This window comes from Oncorhynchus kisutch, linkage group LG20 (assembly GCF_002021735.2).
Source record: "Oncorhynchus kisutch isolate 150728-3 linkage group LG20, Okis_V2, whole genome shotgun sequence".
NCBI classification, from domain to species: Eukaryota; Metazoa; Chordata; class Actinopteri; order Salmoniformes; family Salmonidae; genus Oncorhynchus; species Oncorhynchus kisutch.
In genome coordinates, this window is record NC_034193.2 from 45,976,310 (window position 1) to 45,996,756 (window position 20,447).

The 20,447-nt window shown below is 43.4% G+C and overlaps 1 protein-coding gene across 8 annotated transcripts in view; it reads right to left on the reverse strand.

Annotated features, from left to right (window-relative positions):
- Positions 1 to 19,934, reverse strand: part of LOC109865304 (neuropathy target esterase) — a 38,012-nt gene extending 18,078 nt beyond the window's left edge. For 7 of the 8 annotated variants that reach the window (XR_004204401.1, XM_031798811.1, XM_031798812.1 and 4 more), the window contains exons 1-18: positions 19,859 to 19,934; positions 12,751 to 12,848; positions 11,390 to 11,443; positions 11,077 to 11,164; positions 6,386 to 6,468; positions 6,180 to 6,271; positions 5,891 to 6,031; positions 5,473 to 5,632; positions 4,916 to 4,996; positions 3,933 to 4,061; positions 3,742 to 3,822; positions 3,272 to 3,479; positions 2,885 to 2,985; positions 2,399 to 2,578; positions 1,787 to 1,864; positions 1,177 to 1,382; positions 382 to 513; positions 130 to 253 (exon numbers count right to left, since the gene is read on the reverse strand). Coding sequence is in view for 7 of the 8 variants with exons in the window: in XM_031798811.1 (XP_031654671.1) it covers positions 130 to 253; positions 382 to 513; positions 1,177 to 1,382; positions 1,787 to 1,864; positions 2,399 to 2,578; positions 2,885 to 2,985; positions 3,272 to 3,479; positions 3,742 to 3,822; positions 3,933 to 4,061; positions 4,916 to 4,996; positions 5,473 to 5,632; positions 5,891 to 6,031; positions 6,180 to 6,271; positions 6,386 to 6,468; positions 11,077 to 11,164; positions 11,390 to 11,443; positions 12,751 to 12,807 (1,995 nt within the window). In the remaining variant the exon portion in view is untranslated. Of the gene's footprint in view, positions 1 to 129; positions 254 to 381; positions 514 to 1,176; positions 1,383 to 1,786; positions 1,865 to 2,398; positions 2,579 to 2,884; positions 2,986 to 3,271; positions 3,480 to 3,741; positions 3,823 to 3,932; positions 4,062 to 4,915; positions 4,997 to 5,472; positions 5,633 to 5,890; positions 6,032 to 6,179; positions 6,272 to 6,385; positions 6,469 to 11,076; positions 11,165 to 11,389; positions 11,444 to 12,750; positions 12,849 to 19,579; positions 19,688 to 19,858 lie in introns of those variants that run through there. The other variant, XM_031798809.1, reaches the window with a different exon arrangement.
- Between the last annotated feature and the right edge of the window lie 513 nt (positions 19,935 to 20,447).

Genomic DNA, 20,447 nt, shown 5'->3' on the forward strand with positions numbered 1-20,447 from the left:
CTAATATAAATACATGAGGTTGACTTTATTCTGAATATTAGCTTTATAAACTAATATAGTGACAACATATTCTGCCTTTACATAGAAGACCAGAACGATGAGAGCTGTAGAAATGGGCCAAAGTCTCACCACTCCTATGAGGTCTCCTCGACCGTACTCTCCTACCAGCTCCTTCTTCCCGTTAGCTTTACGTATAACAGAACGCAGACGTCCGTTCAGAACTATGTAGGTGCAGTCCGACTGGTCTTCCTGCCTGGAGATATGAGGAGAGGAGGTGGAGGACAGTCTGTTCTTATTACAATGAAAACTGAACTAACACACCAATACAGATTTTCTGGTCAAATTAAAAATACCGTCATAAGAGAAGATTTGTCCAGATACCTATAGAGGGCTCTGCCGGCCTCCACAGCCATCCAGTCTATGGCGAAGTCCATCTGTCTGACGAAGGGGGACATTCGGATGGCTACGGTGTGGGCTGCACTCAGAACCACACTGGGCTGTTCCCTCATGATCCTAAAGACAGGGGGCAGCACAGAGCACACCAGATCAGGAAAAACACACAGGCAGTGTCTCCGGGGAGAGTTAGTCACTATGCTTAAATATCACAGGAACTGATAAACAAAGCTAGGGTTAGAAGTGTTTGTCACTTTCGAACCACTTCCGTCTTTTCTACCATGACCAGATAGACAGTAATAACCAGCATCTTATCAACAGTGAGACAGTTGTGACATAGAACAAGAAACATGTCTGGAACTGAAGCCAACCTACTTGTAACAGATGGTGTAATAGTCAACAGTCAGTGACTACGGGTATATTTCAATTTCATGTAATCATCCAACATCCTGCATTTCTCTACTTCTAAACCAGAGTTAGGCTTAAACTAAATGGTCCAGCTTAATGCCCAGACTGTGAACGATACCCCTTTCACACAGAAGGGTTTAGCCCAGGGGTAGGAAACCCTGTTCCTGGAGTGCCACGGGTACAGCAGGATGTTGTTCCAACTAGACACCACACCAACTGAGCTAATTGATCAGTTCAGCGCCTAAATTCAACACAGCTGGTCTTCCAGGTCGGTTAAATCAAAAACAGGAAGTGCCTGCAGCGCTCCAGGACCAGGCCTACCCCCCCCCCCCCTGCTTTAGTCTATCTCTAGTCTGGTCTCTACTAGACACCCACTCGTAGAAGTCAGACTTGGAGATCTTGAGGAAGGTGCAGTCTCTGTTGGCCTTGATGGTGAAGATGAGGGGTTCTCCAGTCAACACAGCCAGCTGGCCCACCATCTCACCCGGCTGGGTGACAAACAGACACACCGCATCCTGCTTGTCGATCATCCGCTGGTACACGTGGAGGCAGCCAGACAGGACAAAGTGGAGACTCACATCCTGAGAGGAGAAGAGGGAGTTCAGATTTCAGGTCTCATGTTTTGTTTTTGTGTGTTTAGAGGGATTGAAGAGAGGCAAGTAGAGGAGGGGGTAAGGAGCTGGGTAGGGGAGAATAAAGTATGGGAAAGAGAGGGATTTGGAGGGGAAAGATGTCAAGGAAAACATTAAGGGATGATAGGAATCTGTGATATCAAAAATCTATAATGTTTTGAAGACTTCTCCCTCATAAAATTGGGGGATTAAACAGTCAGGTTGGCATGTGTTGTCATGACGATGTAGACTATTTTGACTTTGCAGCTGGCCCATCTAGTGGAAATCGCTCAGTTCTGCCTCCATGGCAAGATGACAAATGTCAACCTGCATTCAAACAGAGGAGAGGACCTCTCCAAGCCTCAGTAAAGTACCTGGTCTCCTTGTCTAGCCAGCACAGTTCCTGCCTTGGCGTGGTGCAGAGTCACTCTCCCATTCAGCAGAGTGGGGTCCTGGCAGAAGAAGGAAAAGAACAGAACGAGAGAAAGAAAGAGTGAGACAGCGATAGAGGGAGGGAATGAGGAAACGCTCTTGGTGGTGAAACAACGCCTGGATTCCCCTTTTGCTCTCCTGGGCTGCAAATCAAGAGGGTTGGCAAATATATGGACGGAGACAGAACTTTCAATATCGTACATTTCAGATGCTCGGTGCCAACCATAACAGTAGATTGTGAAATGCAACTGTAAGAAGCTTAGATAAAAGGAGTCAAAGGGAGAAAGTACTGGTTGATGTCCAGTAAGGAGACATGTTTTGAAAAGGGGAGGTACTACTTGTCCAATAAGAACACTTTGGCCTTTGCATTTCAAAATATCTTGTCTAGAGATGGTACATTAGCTCAAAGGACAAAGTAACTTGGTGACAGTTTTTTTTAACACAATAATCTGGTAAATGCCACATGATTACATTGTTACTTGAGTCATGGTTACATAGATAGCAACCATCTACTGACCATGTACTAAGGTTACTAAGCAGTAGTTAGTACTAACCTCTATCCTCATGAGTTTGAGGAGCTCCTTCAGGGCCTCCTCGAACAGGGCAGGGCTGGGGCGACCGGGGACGGGTCCTGGTCCTGGTGAGAACTGGTTGTCCGGACCCCCCTCCTCCTCGGGGTACAGGTACACCCCCGACGGCACCTCGTCTACGGTCACCCTCCTCTCCCGCTGGTCCTGGGAAAGAAACAGAAAACATGGAGGGACACGAATGTCAATTACAGTACACTGTGCCTGGTCTACTTTGAAGTGCAGATCTGTGATGTACAAAGATAAGAGTTAGTGGTCTACTTTGAAGTGCAAATGTGTATTTTAGTGCACTAGGTTGACTGTTAGTGAATAGATAAACTGTTGAATTACTAAAAAATGTCTGTTTTGATTTGATTTAAAATGTAAATACATATTCTGAGATGTCACTAATATTCAACCTTGTGTGTGTGTGTGTGTGTGTGTGTGTGTGTGTGAACACGCGTATATACTGACCCGTGAATAGGTGGGTGGTGTGTTGCCGTCCTCAGCGGAAACTGAGATCCGTCCCCTCTCGTAGGCCATATCGAAATCAGACCGCAGATTCTTCTGCATGCCTTTGTGTAGACACCACACACACCACAGAAATTATGTTAACACAAATGCGTGTAAACGCCACAGTCAACAGTCTGAGAAGCAACAGAGGTAAGTTACATACTAGGACCATAAAGCACACTAATGTCAAATGTCAAGTCAGGTCACTAACATGCAGTAAAAACTGGACTGAAGTCACAGAGCTGAAGTTACATACTAAGAATGCAGATGTTAACACACAGACAGAGAGAAAAGAACGGAAGAGGACAGAGAGAGGGATCGAGAGGACCGACAGAAAGAGTTAGTCACCGGCGATGTCTACAGGCATGGAGATGGTCCTGCTGAGGGTTGGTGGGACTGTGGCTCCATCCTTCCCAGGATCTGGTGCGTCCTTCACGGCGGCCTCGCGGTCCTCCGCGGGCACGGTCAGGCTACTGAAACGCTTGCCGTGGCGCTGGGGGCTGGTGCGGGGCACGGGATGGGGGGACAGGGGCAGCAGGCGCAGGAGCTGCATCTCCTATAGGGAGGACAGGACAGGGGCATGGGAGAAAGAGAGAGAGCGAGAGAGCGAGCGGTTAGGGTCAATGAAGACAGGCTAGCGTTGAATTAGCAATGTTATAATTGAAAAGTGATTAGCGGTAGCGTTAGCGGTGAATGACTCAGTATGGTAGATGAAGTAACAAACAGAATGTCCATGTGTGGGTGCGTGTATGTTTGAGGATCTGGGTGGTATGATGAATCGTGGCACTGTGTGTGTGTGTGTGTGGCGCTTGACTCACATGGCTAAAGAGCTCATTGGTGAGCCCTAGGTAGTTGTGCAGCGCCAGAACGGTTACTCTTTGGAGACGAACCATGATGATCTGCATGAGAAGACCGAGGGAGGAAAAGGTCACATGAACATCAAGAGAAAAAACACACATCCACACCTGGTGACAAACACACACACACACACACACACAATGCAGCTTACCTGGACCACCCGCACCAGGCTCTCAGGGTACTTCTCGAAGATGGAGAGGAAGGCCTCGACGGGTAGACGCAGTACAGTGGACACCTCAGCCGCCCGCGCCGACACCGTCCTGTACGGCTTCTGGTGTCCCTGAAACACACACACAGTGATAAGGTTCACACACACGCTCTCAGAATATACTGTAACTCAATATTGGTAACTTTACAGACATTTTGGAGACTTGAGACAAGTTCCTATTTTCAGCAGTAAAGGGAGGGGAAGTTTGTGTTGAGAGTGGTTCTCACATGCTAGCTAGTTGTACCTGAAACAAACACAATGACAAGGCCCTTTCAACGCTGTCCTATCTAAGTCAGTTAAGAACAAATGCTTATTTTACACTGACGGCCTACTACCCCGGCCATTGCAGTGACTTGGGTGAAGCTTTTTTTTTTTTAATGTCCCTGTGACCCACGCACTAACAAAGAACTGGACTACTCAGCAAAATGTTTATAGTCACAAGCCAATAAGAGGGAACTAGCAGAACCCACCAGCAGAAAGCATTGCTTTAGAGACGTCTTCCACTTCCTTTTGTCAGCCGTAAAGCAAGGGTTCCAGGATGTTTGTGTCAGGTACTTTTCCCAAGTCTAAATATAGGAGTTAGACTCTAGCTACCAAATCCTCTTGACTCTAAAAGGGTCATGTGTTTAATCGTTCACTGTATACTTCCCATCAAGAGTAAAAGCGCACATAAGCCGCACTTGTCATATCATAGTGCTTCACGATATAACATTCAATTGCAAAATCATCATGACTTTTACATGATTTTTTAAACTTTAGCGGCTACGATTCAACGCTCGACTTCCCTGACTTGTTCCTTGACTAAGTTCAAAGTTCTGACTGAAACGTGACAGGGACAGACAAAGGGGTGACTCAAACAAGAAACGACACGTGGCATGGTGGTTTAGGGAGTGTGCAATGCGGGACAGGAAGTGGGCGTGTCTTACGGTGATGACGTCCAGGATGCTGAGGAGGCTGTGGACACTGTCTCCGGGGTACACCTCCTTCACCACACCGTCCTTGCCGTCCTACAAACACACAGGGGCAAAACAGAGTACGTCATAACAAATGAACATGGACAAAAAGGCACATACATTTCTGTGTTAAAAAAAGCACAAAATAACACAGGCAAACAGTACAATTGACAGTTATCGTGAAAACATTCTGTTCATGTTAAGTTATTCCAATCTTTGCCCAAATGCAAGTTCATCGTGGCCATAACTTTCTAAATTCAGAGATCATTCCATTTGATCCTTTTCCTCCATATTGGGATAATCTGAGTCAAAAACTAATAGGTGCTAATCATTATTTAATGACCTACAAGAGAGTTAATTGTTAGAGAACTGTAAGCCCCTTATAAGAGTACCTGTTTACTCGTTAGCATGGATGGAGGCTCAATTGTACAGAAGGCAAAAAAACAACCTCAAATGTAAATGTCTGGCCATTTGTGTTCATGAGAAACACACACAGGTGCACAGACACACACACACTCTCACTCTCTCACCATTCCAGTAAGGCACAGTTCTAGTTTTCCGTCCTGCACCACGTAGATGCTGCTGTCAGGCTGGCCCGGTCTGAAGACGTACTCTCCCTGTTGAAACTGCAGGAACACCATGTGTTTACACAGCTCCAGGAACAGAGGCTTCTCAAAGTGGCCCAGCACACTGCAGGGGGGGGGGGGGGGGGGGGTAGAGAGATTACTACACACAAAAAGTGATTGACTGACCTACGTATCACCTTGCATCATTAATAACTACTCAATATTATTGGAAGATCAGTCAGTCACAATTTACCCATGATACATGGTGGTTTGATACTTGAACATACAAGTCTCCTCCATATAGATAAGAACTCCACAACAACTTAACACACAGAGAGTACACTCTACACACACAAACAAACTCAGAGAAGTCACTACGTACCGGACGTTCTTGAGCATGTAGAGCACCTCGGAGGGCAGGTGGGAGTTGGCCACGTCAAACTCTGTAAGGTCGGCCTCCAGCACTGAGGGAGGAGGCTCCTTAGCTACCAGGGTGGGCACCTCCTTCTTAAAACGCAGAATCCTGGAGGGAGGAGGGGGGGGGTGGAGAGCAGGATGAGAGAGTGGGAGGACAAATGTATAAGAGACTATTGTTCTCTACTCTGTAGTCACTAAGTTCGTTAGCATCATGAATTAGAGTAGAGTAGACAGGGTAAACCGTGTTCACACACTTTTTGGCAATGTTGAGCATTTTCTGCTTCTTTTTGAGTCGTGGGCGTGTGGAGGAGGCTGTGCCCACCAGGGAAGAAGTGGACTGGGACACCTATGAGAGCCAGAGGTCAAAGGTCAACTAGGACAAAAAGACACATTGTCGAACAAAAGGGTACCATTTTACTTTGCTAGAAACCCCAAAACGCATCCCACCACAGCCACTAACCTTGCGCATGATCTTTCGCCCATAGAACATGACCTTGTCCCGCTTGCGGAATCTATACTTGGGGGCCTCCTGGGCTTGCAGGTCTGTGAGAAGTTAAAACACACATATATGGAGATACTAGAGCAGGGACACAAACAGTATGGCAATGTGAACAAGATAAAGTACCAGTATGAACATGTTAAAGATGCATTGTATAGCACTGTATAGCAAGCTAAAACCATATATTCACAAGCAGTTGACTGGACGATTGTTCGGTCAATAGGCTGTTGTTCGACCAAGATTTTGTTTTAGTCGAGCAGTCCCAAATGGATAAAAACATTTATGGCACATGAGACACCGGTCTGATTGACGCCTGTCTCAGTGGACTAATCCATTGAGGAGGCCGTGGGTACAAGATGAAAGGGGGTGTGGCTAAAATGCATGTCTCTCTCCAGAATGGGCTCTCCCGCCATTTCGTATAAATTCATTGTTTCATAACTTAATTGTGTGAATTCTTTGCCCTTTGATTGTGTCTATCAATTCCCCATTACATATATCACCAGTAGTAACCTACATTTAACGTGAATTATCCAATCTACAATGTTTGTTTGGTTATGGTAATTTTATTATGATTATGATTAGGTCTACAGTCGTTTACTGTTCTCATTGTTGGAGTGGACACGTTGTTCGCAGTGCTCACAGCCTATGCTACACTTCTGAGAAAAAAGTTTTGGTTCATTTCATTCCATTGTTTTTTGTTTAGAACACTCCTGTCAATGTTAAGTAAGAACGTGCACCTGATTACGCATATAGAAGTAGGCCTAGGCTACCTGGCCTGCGTGCTAATGGTGGCCTATAAAATATGCCCATTTGGGGATGTCTGATAGTATTTCTGATTGTCTTAACTCACCACCACTAATAAGCTGTAGAGCTTCTCAAAGAAATGCTTTCTTCACCTCAAACAGAACGTTAACAAAGTCTGGTTTTAGAATCCATTTAGAATGACAATAGTTTGTCAATGCATTTGAAAAATATTTCCAGCGCTCTCCCTTTCTAACCACTCGGCATGAAAGGGAAACATCTAATGCTCTGATCGAGTGGAAATGTCATAAAATACCTAGATGACTTCTTATCCTTTGCACAAATAGCCTATAGCTGTCTGTCCCGAGCTCACTGGAGCGGAAACTGAGGGCCCAGAATATTTGATACAATGTTACAAGTTTGCTAGCAGGAGCTTCAGGCTGGACCCAGTTGATACAATGTTTCAAGTTCGTTGCAGACAGGCCTTGCATTGCCAATGTAATTGATAGGATACTTATATTTAAAATCAGGATATTTTATATCTGCTGGATGCAATGTTTTTATTTATTGGCTTTATGTAGGCAACTTGTACATAGTTGGCAATAGAAGTTACTTTTAGATTTGTATCATTTTCATTTAGATAGAATTTAAATGAACCACATGACATTGATTTTGAGATACAAAGACTATTAGAAATTAAATGAAACTGTCACGAAAACGTGCATATGAAAATCAGAACTGGCACGCAGATCGGTAGACATGGTAAGATAAATTGGTACTCCAAATCAAAAAGGTTGCCGACCCCTGGTGTTGCCTATTAACGGCAACTTCAGGAGTTTAACAGCAGAATCTGCGTAGGTGAGCGGGGAGGGTCAGGAAAAGATTTAGGCTATCTTGACCTCTGGCTTCCACTTGAGTCATTTGTCTTAATTATTTAAATCAAACAGCATGCTTAAAGCATCAGACAAGCTTAGTACACATAAATGATTTTATTAAAACACATAGGGTGTCTATACACTACATGACCAAAGGTATGTGGACACCTGCTCGTCGAACATCTCATTTCAAAATAATGGCCATTAATATGGAATTGGTCCCCCCTTTGCTGCTCTCTTCTGGGAAGATTTTCCACTAGATATTGGAACATTGCTGCCGTATCTTCCTTCCATTCGGCCATAAGAGAATTAGTGAGTTCGTGCACTCATGTTGGGCAATTAGGCCTGGCTCGCAGTCGGGGGTTCCAATTAATCTCAAAGGTGTTTGATGGGGTTGACGCCAGGGCTCTGAGCAGGCCAGTCAAGTTCTTCCACACCTGGCATCTGCCAAACAGATTAGTCTGTCGGACTGCCAGATGGTGAAGTGTGATATATCACTCCAGAGAACACGTTTCCACTGCTCCAATAGCGGCGACCTTTACACCACTCCAGCCGACGCTTACAGGCTGACTACACCGCTCAAGTCGCGTGCGCAAGCGTTGCAAAATAAATGTAGAAATCTATATTATTCAATTATTGTGCGCCAACGACCATCTGCGTTGCCAAGGGCTAAAATAGAAGTCAGTTCTATTTGTGAGGCAGCTCGCGGTGCAAGTCCTGCCTCTCCCATCACCTCATTGGTTTATAGAAGCAGGTACCCACGTGCCATCTCCTCATTGGTTATACCCACGTGGGTTACTTAAAGACGAATGAGGTCAGTGGCGGTAATGCACCTAATTTATGAAAGTTGCCAATATAAAGTCAAGAGATGAAAAAGCCTAGGAGGAGAGATGACTAGAAACTATTTGGTTGACCGTTTTATGTGTGGCTTAATTGTCAAAGCAGAGGACCTTGTGCATTTCAGGTAAAATAACAACTCAATGTTTATTTCCCAGGACAAATTAGCTAGCAAGTGCAAGCTAGCTAAATAGGTCAAATGAGCTAGCTAAATAGGTCAAATGAGCTAGCTAAATAGGTCAAATGAGCTAGCTAAATAGGTCAAATGAGCTAGCTAAATAGGTCAAATGAGCTAGCTAAATAGGTCAAATGAGCTGTACACAGCTGTGTGAGACTGAAAAACAGCTTCTATCTCAAGGCCATCAGACTGTTAAACAGCCACCCCTAACATTGAGTGGCTACTGCCAACACACTGTCAATGCCACTGACTCTACTCCAGCCACTTTAATCATGGGAATTGATGGGAAATGATGTAAATATATCACTAGCCACTTTAAACAATGCTACCTTATATAATGTTACTTACCCTACATTATTCATCTCATATGCATACGTAGATACTGTACTCTATATCATCGACTGCATCCTTATGTAATACATGTATCACTAGCCACTTTAACTATGCCACTTTGTTTACATACTCATCTCATATGTATATACTGTACTCGATATCATCTACTGTATCTTGCCTATGCTGCTCTGTACCATCACTCATTCATATATCTTTATGTACATATTCTTTATCCCCTTACACTGTGTATAAGACAGTCGTTTTTTTTTGGAATTGTTAGTTAGATCACTTGTTCGTTATTACTGCATTGTCGGAACTAGAAGCACAAGCATTTCGCTACACTCGCATTAACATCTGCTAACCATGTGTATGTGACAAATAAATTTGATTTGATTTGATTTGATAAATAGGTCAAATGAGCTAGCTAAATAGGTCAAATGAGCTAGCTAAATAGGTCAAATGAGCTAGCTAAATAGGTCAAATGAGCTAGCTAAATAGGTCAAATGAGCTAGCTAAATAGGTCAAATGAGCTAGCAAGTGCAAGCTAGCTAAATAGGTCAAATGAGCTAGCAAGTGCAAGCTAGCTAAATAGGTCAAATTAGCTAGCAAGTGCAAGCTAGCTAAATAGGTCAAATTAGCTAGCAAGTGCAAGCTAGCTAAATAGGTCAAATTAGCTAGCAAGTGCAAGCTAGCTAAATAGGTCAAATTAGCTAGCAAGTGCAAGCTAGCTAAATAGGTCAAATTAGCTAGCAAGTGCAAGCTAGCTAAATAGGTCAAATTAGCTAGCAAGTGCAAGCTAGCTAAATAGGTCAAATTAGCTAGCAAGTGCAAGCTAGCTAAATAGGTCAAATTAGCTAGCAAGTGCAAGCTAGCTAAATAGGTCAAATTAGCTAGCAAGTGCAAGCTAGCTAGCTAAATTAACATAAATGTTCAATGCGTATCGACCGGTCCCCAAATTAATGTAATTGGTTCAGAGTTTGTTTTGATATTTTAACCTGCGTGTCGTCATCAAGTTTGGTGTGGGGGGACAAAATACATGTGCAGCCGGTTTGGGTTCCGTGTTAGCATTGCGCATGGTGATCTTAGGTTTGTGTGCGGCTGCTTGGCCATGGAAACCCATTTCATGAAGCTCCCGATGAGCAGTTCTTGTGCTGATGTTGCTTCCAGAGGTAGTTTGGAACTCTGTAGTGAGTGTTGCAACCGAGGACAAAAGATTTTTACGCGCAACAACACTCGGCGGTCCCGTTCTGTGAGCTTGTGTGGCCTACCACTTCGCGGCTGAGCCGTTGTTGCTCCTACACGTTTCCACTTTACAATAACAGCACTTACAGTTGACCGTTGCAGCTCTAACAGGGTGGCATCCAATGGTAGTGCCACATTGAAAGTCACAGAGCTCTTCCGTACAGGACATTCTACTGCCAATGCTTATCTATGGACAGTACATGGATGTGTGCTTGATTTTATACACCTGTCAGCAACGGGTGTTGCTGAAATAGCTAAATATACTAATTTGAAGGGGTGTCCACATACTTTTACACTCAGTCTGACAATTTTTTGGTGGTTCGGGGACAGCGCTAGAAAGCTCTTAGGTGTAAGTGAAGGGCAATCGCTAGTGTAACTGAAGCTAGCATTTATTTCATTTTATAGTTATCGAAGAAAATGCATTGGAGAGAGAATGGGACACGTACTTCTGAGCTGGATCCTCCGCAGCATGAAGAAGATGAGGATGGCGATGAGGATTATGGCGATGCCCGCACCAATCACCATCCCCATCATCTAGAGAGAGAGAGAGAGAAAAAGACACACACACACACACAGAGACACGGACAAAGAGCGACATGGACAGAGACAGAGATGGACAGAGATGTAGAGAGACAGACAGAGGGAGATGTGGAGAGACAAAGAGAGAGAGAGAGAGGTGTGCAGCAGTTGATTAGAGCATAATTACAACGGCTTTGTGGAATGAAACACTGCACACCAGACTACAACATACGAACTAACCATGCTAGTCTGTAGCTCTTCCTCCACAAACGCCTTGATGTTGTTAAACCCTTCCTGTTGGTAGACAAAAAAAGAGAAGTAAACAACCGTATAAAACAGCCTATATACTATAGACAGGGAGCTTTTTCCAGAGCTGGGAAAGCTCCGTTACGGAGTTAAGTAACTGACGTATAAAGGAATTCAGGGCTTGGGATTTGCCATGTCAGGGAAGGGGGAATGATGACGTAAAATAGTTTCCAGTCACCCAATGTGTTGAGTTTGGCCTAACTATTTATGAACACCCTCTTAGGTCAGCACCCCACCCCACTTGCTCCTTCCTTTGTTCACCCCTCCTTCTCTCAGTCCCTTCTTACTCAGCTTAACTCAAAAAGCTCCATATAAATATATGGGACAACACAACTCACTAACAATACTTTTACTGATGATGAGGACTTTTATTATACAGTAAGCCTATTTGCCTTCTCTCAGTATGGATTGGGTTGCCGTGCGCCCATGTCAGCCTGGCTCCGAGACCAACAATAGGAACAGTGACTGTCTGCTGCTTTACTCTGCTGCACCAGACAATAACAGAGAGCTCATTGAGACATGATGCAATTTGGCTGTGATCATCTGACTATACTGTACACAGCTGTGTGTGTGTGAGTGAGTGAGTGAGTGAGTGAGTGAGTGAGTGAGTGAGTGAGAGGTAACAAGTGAAAGAGCCAAGAGAGATGTCTAACTCCTATGCCATACACACCCACACAGTTGGGGACCAAAGCAGAGAAATGACAGGTCTCTAACTCTAAATCAATAGGACACTTCTCTCCAGGAGGATATCGTAGAACTTGAGTGATGTCCTGCCAAAAGGACCTTCCCTGTTCTAATTCCTTCACTGATTAAGACTAGGCCCTATATGACTCACTGAAGGAGTGGAGATCCTAGCCCAGAGATAAGCTTATTTACAGTTTTGCTGCAATAGAAAGTGTGTGTGAGAGAGAAGGGGATGGTTGAGTTGACCACTGGTCACATAACCAATCAGATAGTGTATAACTATGGGGCAAGGCCAATGGGCTTTTAGTACTCTGGCTCTCAGCCAATCAGTGACTGAGCTGGAGGGCGGTCAGTGCTTATTGATCAGGAGAAGAGACAAAAGAAAGGACTTCGCTGCAGTTATTGATGAGAAGTTGGTTATGGTCTGACAGTCGGTGGATACTGTACATACTGCAGAAGACATTTCGGTTGAATTCATACAGTTGTGCAACAGACTAGGTTCTCTCTCTCTCTCTCTCTCACTCACTCACTGTAGTAGTTGGTGAGGTCAATGGGGCTAGAGTAAGTGGTAGAGGACAGGATTTTGTGTGTGTGTGTGTGTGTGTTCTTACGTCCAGAGAGGCATTTGCATGTTCTTGGCCCTCTTGTTCCGAGGTGCTCTGTCCCATTCTAACCCCGCCTCTTCACCAGGCTGGTCCATCAACGGCCTCTAAGGAGACAAAACAGGATGTTGGCATTAGACATGCAGGCTACTGTTTACGTCACTCACTCACTCTCTCACACAAGTAGTAAAGCAAATAGCTTTTCAGTCGCACGGAAGATAAACCTGGACTTTTAAAAAGAGCAATGACTAATAAAATGATACTAAATACTATCTAATATGCATTTATGACTCATTGCTCTTTGTGAAGGTTGTCCAGGTTTAGGGCTGCAAAATTCCGGTTGGAAAATTCCCTGAATCAAGAGGCAACAAGCAGGAATTCTAGAATACTCCAACCAGAATTACTGGAAAACCTGGGAACTTTGGGAAAGTCACCTATCCAGGTTTCTGAGAGGTACTGCTGTTTATAGATACATACTGTATATGTGTTTATGCATGAACAGCAGAGCCTCTCAGCCAATCCCCATCCGTTCCCCTCCCCCACTGAAACTGGCAACATGATCATCTCTCAGTCCCAAACCGAGATAGAGATAATAACAGTGCTCTAATGACACACAGGTAACGTCCCAAAGGGCATCCTATTCCCGACACAGTGTACTACTTTTGAACAGAGCCCTAGTCAAAAGTAGTGCACTATATAGGGAATACAGTGGCAGTTGGAACACATGATCCAGAGACAGACAATCCTACTGTGCCCAGATGGCATGGCATGGTACTAATACCCCCCCTCTTCCCATGAGCATCTCCCTGAGGGCTGGTCCTCTAAGAGCGTTTACCCTCCCCAATCCCTATTTGGATTATTCAAGTTCCTTGGTGTCCACATCAACAACAAACTAGAATGGTCCAAACACACCAAGACAGTTGTGAAGAGGGCACGGCAAAGCCTATTCCCCCTCAGGAAACTAAAAAGATTTGGCATGGGTCCTGAGATCCTCAAAAGGTTCTACAACATCGAGAGCATCCTGACCGGTTGCATCACTGCCTGGTACGGCAATTGCTCGGCCTCTGACCGCAAGGCACTACAGAGGGTAGAGCGAACGGCCCAGTACATCACTGGCGCTAAACTGCCTGCCATCCAGGACCTCTACACCAGGCGGTGTCAGAGGAAGGCCCTAAAAATAGTCAAAGACCCCAGCCATAGATTGTTCTCTCTACTACCGCATGGCAAGCGGTACTGGAGTGCCAATTCTAGGACAAAAAGGCTTCTCAACAGTTTTTACCCCCAAGCCATAAGACTCCTGAACAGGAAACCAAATGACTACCCGGACTATTTGCATTGTGTGCCCCCCCCACCCCAACCCCTCCGTTTACGCTACTGCTACTCTCTGTTTATCATATATGTATAGTAATTTTAACTATACATTAATGTACATACTACCTCAACTGGGCCGACCAACCAGTGCTCCCGCACATTGGCTATCCGGGCTATCTGCATTGTGTCCCACCACCCACCAACCCCTCTTTTACGCTACTGCTACTCTCTGTTCATCATATATGCATAGTCACTTTAACCATATCTACATGTACATACTCCCTCAATCAGCCTGACTAACCGGTGTCTGTATGTAGCCTCGCTACTGTATATAGCCTGTCTTTTTACTATTGTTTGATTTTTCTTTACTTACCTATTGTTCAACCAAACTTTTTTTGCACTATTGGTTAGAGCCTGTAAGTAAGCATTTCACTAAGGTCTACACCTGTTGTATTCGGCACACGTGACAAATGCACTTTGATTTGATGACTCCTGGGATTTAGGCCTAGCGACGACCAATGAAACTCCACCCCCATCTGTTCCCTTCATCTCGCCACTTTACTTTTCTTCCTCCCACTCCCTCCATGTATCCCTACATCACAGCAGACATTCCAGACCCCCCACCATCTCTCCTAACCCATGTGTTGACCTAAATAAATGCAAGTATGCAACCCAAACAAAGTCTTTATAGGCCACACACTGAGCACAGACAAACAAGCAGCTAGCTTAGCATTCAAACTAGACCGATTTAATCAGAATGGCCGATTAATTAGGGCTGATTTCAAGTTTTCATAGCAGTCGGTAATCTGCATTTTTGGACACCGATCATGGCCCGATTACATTGCACTCCACGAGGAGACTGCGTGGCAGGTGCTAGCTAGCATTAAACGTATCTTATAAAAAAAACAATCAATCTTAACATAATCACGAGTTAACTACACATGGTTGTTGATGTTACTAGTTTATCCTGCGTTGCATATAATCGATGCGGTGCCTGTTTATTTATCATTGAATCACAGCCTACTTCGCCCAAACGGGTGATTTAACAAGCGCAATCGTGAAAAAAAGGCACTGTCGTTGCACCAATGTGTACCTAACCATAAACATCATGCCTTTCTTAAAATCAATACACAAGTATATATTTTTTAAACCTGCATATTTAATTAATATTGCCTGCTAACATGAATTTCTTTTAACTAGGGAAATTGTGTCACTTCTCTTGCGTTCTGTGCAATAGAATCAGGGTATATGCAGCAGTTTGGGCCTCCTGGTTCGTTGCGAACTGTGTGAAGATTATTTCTTCCTAACAGCCAATTTCGCAAAACGGGGGATGATTTAACAAAAGCGCATTTACGAAAAAAGCACAATCGTTGCACGACTGTACCTAACCATAAACATCAATGCATTTCTTAAAATCAATACACAGAAGAATTTTTTTTTTAAACCTGCATATTTAGTTAAAAGAAATTCATGTTAGCAGTCAATATTAAACTAGGGAAATTGTGTCACTTCTCTTGCGTTCATTGCACGCAGAGTCAGGGTATATGCAACAGTTTGGGCCGCCAGGCTCAATGCGAACTAATTTGCAAGAATTTTACATAATTATGACTTAACATTGAAGGTTGTGCAATGTAACAGCAATGTTTAGACTTATGGATGCCACCCGTTAGATAAAATACAGAACGGTTCTGTATTTCACTGAAAGAATAAACATTTTTGTTTTCGAAATGATAGTTTCCGGATTTGACCATATTAATGACCAAAGGCTCGTATTTCTGTGTGTTATTATGTTATAATTAAGTCTATGATTTGATAGAGCAGCCTGACTGAGCGGTGGTAGGCAGCAGCAGGCTCGTAAGCATTCATTCAAACAGCACTTTACTGCGTATGCCAGCAGCTCTTCACAATGCTTCAAGAATTGCACTGTTTATGACTTCAAGCCTATCAACTCCTGAGATTAGGCTGGCAATACTAAAGTACCTATTAGAACATCCAATAGTCAAAGGTATATGAAATACAAATGGTATAGAGAGAAATAGTCATATAATAACGACAACCTAAAACTTCTTAACTGGGAATATTGAAGACTCATGTTAAAAGGAACCACCAGCTTTCATATGTTCTCATGTTCTGAGCAAGGAACTTAAATGTTAGCTTTTTTACATGGCACATATTGCACTTTTACTTTCTTCTCCAACAATTTGTTTTTGCATTAATTAAACCAAATTGAACATGTTTCATTATTTATTTGAGACTGAATTGATTTTGATGTATTATACTAAGTTAAAATAAAAGTGTTCATTGTTCATTCAGTATTGTTGTAATTATCATTAATACACACACACATTAATCGGACGAATTTTGTGTATCGGCTTTTTTTGGTCCTCCAATAATCGGTATCGGTGTTGAAAAATCATAGTCGGTCGACCTCTAATTCAAACCTCCATTGACTGTCACTGAAGCTGATCAAACATAGCCTAGCTAGGCTAACAGACAGATATTTAGCCATAAAAGCTAATGTAATATGGTTAAGGCCTACTACAGTACATTCAGAAAGTATTCAGACCTCTTCCCTTTTTCTACATTTTGTTACATTACAGTTTTATTCTAAAATAGATCCAATTTTAAGAAATCCTCAATCTACACACAATACCTCAATGAGTATACTCAATGAGTATATTTTTTATGTTTGCAAATTTATAAAAAATGAAATACAGAAATACCTTATTTACATAATTATTCAGACCCTTTGCAATGAGACTCAAAATTGAGCTCAGGTGCATCCTGTTTCCATTGATCATCCTTGAGATGTTTCTACAACTTGATTGGAGTCCACCTGTGGTAAATTCAATTGATTGGACATGATATGGAAAGGCATACACCTGTCTATATAAAAAGGTCCCACAGATGACAGTGCATGTCAGAGCAAAAACCAAGCCATGAGGTCAAACTGAGCAATCGGGTGAGAAGGGCCTTAGTCAGGGAGGTGACCAAGAACTTGATGGTCACTCTGAAACAGCTCCGGAGTTCCTCTGTGAAGCTGGGAGAAACTTCCAGAAGGACAACCATCTGCAGCACTCTACCAATCAGGCTTTTATGGTAGAGTGGCCACTATCCCTATGGTGAAGCATGGTGGTGGCAGCATCATGCTGTGGGGATGTTTTTCAGTGGCAGGGACTGGGAGACTAGTCGGGATCAAGGAAAAGATGAACAGAGCAAAGTACAGATATCCTTTATGATAACTTGCTCCACAGTGCTCAGGACCTCAGACTGGGGTGAAGGTTCACCTTCCAACAGGACATCGACTCTAATCACAAAGCGGTCGTGGCTGTGGGACAAGTCTCTGAATGTACTTGAGTGGCCCAGCCAAAACCCAGACTTGAACCCGATCTAACATCTCTGGAGAGACCTGAAAATTGCTGTTCCTGTGCACCAACGCTCCCCATCCAACCTGACAGAGCTTCAGAGGATCTGCAGAGAAGAATGGGAGAAACTCCCCAAATACAGGTGTGCCAAGCTTGTAGCATCATACCCAAGAAGACTTAGGTCTGTAATCGGTGCCAAAGGGGCTTCAACAAAGTACTGAGTAAAGGGTCTGAATACTAATTTCTAAACCTGTTTTTGCTTTGTCATTATGGGTTATTGTGTGTAAATTGAGAAGTTAAAAAAAAATGTAGGCTAACGTAACAAAATGTAGAGAAGTGAAGGGGTCTGAATAGTTTTTTCAAATGCTCTGTATGTACTTTTGAACCCCAGCTATAGGGATAATCCATGACATCATGGTCTAGGAACCAGAGGCCAAGAGCTGCATTGGATGAAATCAAAGCAGAGAGAGTGGCTGACAGTGGACTGTCATATTGCATAGCCTGTCACAAACAGACCTGAAACAGGATGTGTAGCATCAAGGTCTATTCTCTCTACTACCCTCTCTCATCCTCCACTGTTCATTTGTGTTTGACTCATTTAACCAACTGCTGAAGCAAAACTGTTAGTACCCAAACTACTGAATATCCCTATGTTCATAAATGCCCATTTGAATGAAATACCATGGTAAAGTACGCCCAGCCGTGATTCCACCCAGCCAAGCAGTACTGTCTGGCTCTGGAAACATCACATGCTCTGCTAGTCTGTGCTGTATAGACAACAAGGAGACCCAGGGTAATCATATAGAAAGGAAAACATACACGTTTCCATTTGCTCATCATGACATTTTCCCTGCCCCTCACTCACAGCTGAAGTGCTAGGCTTTTGTCGTGGAAAGAATTAGCTCTCGAAGGATAAAAGACAATCAATCTGGCAAACTTAAAGCATTGAGTGTCCAATGATCCCAAGAACGAGTTGCCGTGTCCCTTCATGCCATCTCAGTGAATATTAAGTGTTGTCACAGTGTATATCCTATTGTGTAACACGTAGGCCTATGCTAACTATTGCATTCATTGCACACTACTACAAGGCTTAGGCTAGCAGAATTATTACAGCGTAATAAAGATCACGGTCAGTGAAAAGGGTCAAATGTTACAGAAATCTCATCTAGCAGAAGCAGCTGTCTCTCTCTCCCACTCTGCAGTGACGCCTCCATATAGCTTGATGGCTATTCCCATTGTCCTCAAAACAATGCTGCCAGTGTTGATGTCCCTAGGCCCAGGCATGGGCAAACTCTCTCTTTCCCTCTCTCTCGTCATTCCTCCTCCCCTCCCTCTCACACCAGGAGAAATAATAGCACAACCAAACCTGTTTTATTTTACGTACACTGCCCATTCTGGGCCAGGGATTAACACCACCAACAACAGCCTATAGCATGTTGTTTATACTGGGTCAGCCTGTCAGACCCTAGAGAACAGACAAACTACTGTGGTGACTATGGACAGAAAGTACATGAACTCTGACTTAGCCAACTTTCTATGATGTGCAATAACGAGGGCCACAGAGAACAGAAACGTAAGCATATAGCCCAACTTGACCTTTGCTCCCTAAAGTCTATCAATTAGCATGAACTATATTACCGTTTTCAAATGTGTAGGTTAACTAGAGTATCGCCTTTGTGACATGAATTAGTAGCTTATGAGTCGTGTGCAGTTGTGAACGGTAGCATGACAGTGTGGCAATAGTAGGTCAGCTCGGGTTTCTATGTCAAAATAGTTGTTGCATAATTCGCGTGTAGCGTTGCATTACTATAGCCCTCATTAATAACCTGGTCGGCCTTTTTTAATCTAACGTAGCCGCATTCTCGTTCGGACCTGAGCAAACCGTGGGTATGTTTTTGCGCAGAGTACGGTGATGAAACTGTTGAAGTGGTGCTAATTTCGTGCCTCGGCACTCATCTACCTTAGCAGTACTACAGGGACAAACATGTTTTGGAAAGCCCATTAGAAACGTGTACTCAATTAAGTAATCTCATTATTTTGTAGCTAGTTACATAGCTAACAGTTACAATGTGTGTCGCTACACCACAACATTCAGTAGCCTGGTTACGGTAGCTAGCTAAATTGACACGCTTTGAAACAGCAGGCAAGCATCATACACCTACCTCACTGTCCCTGCTGGCTAGCCGTTAACTAGCCGTTAACTGCAGAAAAACCACCAGAATCTGGTTAATGCAAAGATGCAGTCTTTTGACCTCAGCAGGGACCGTGCTTATTGATTGACATGCTCGGCACAGCCTGCGCGCTATCTGGACATTTGGTGACACAATCTCTACCACAAAGACGCATCCATATGTAAATTTATTCAGCTAGACAGACCTCTCACTAGAAATGTCATGATATTTATCGACATGTAAAGTGACTAAAACGATAAACACCCTTACCTGAACTGCGTGTTTCTCGTCAAGCGTTACAGTACTGTCAAATAACACACATAGCGGAAATTAGCTGTAATTACAACTCCTCCTATTTTTTTTATTCTACATGAGCAGCAGGCCAATCAAAATCTGAAATCGTGGCTATCTAATCCAATCTGCATCCAGGGATGAAATGTTACAACATAGCCCGCCTATCTAAATATACATATGAGAGAAGTAGCCAGTCGCACTGCAAGGTTGAGAAGGGGACGCTACAAATAAACCTGTGATTGGCGAGGTGTATATGACTGACGATTACACTAACCAGTAACAAGAGATAACAAACCAAAAATGTACTGTACAGTTTATGCATGATTTTAGTAAATTTATCTTGATAATTGAACACTCACTTTAGCTGCTAATAAAATATCTATGATGGATCCTTGAAACTAAAGACAATACATATTGATCAACTGGGTATGTAGTCCATGACATTGCCCACTTTACACAGGTGCCATCATTATTATAATATTCAAATAAAACATGTCACACAAAAAATGTTATCAGAATCTTCAGACATCTACCAAGATGTATATAAGATAGGAAAGATAAGGCA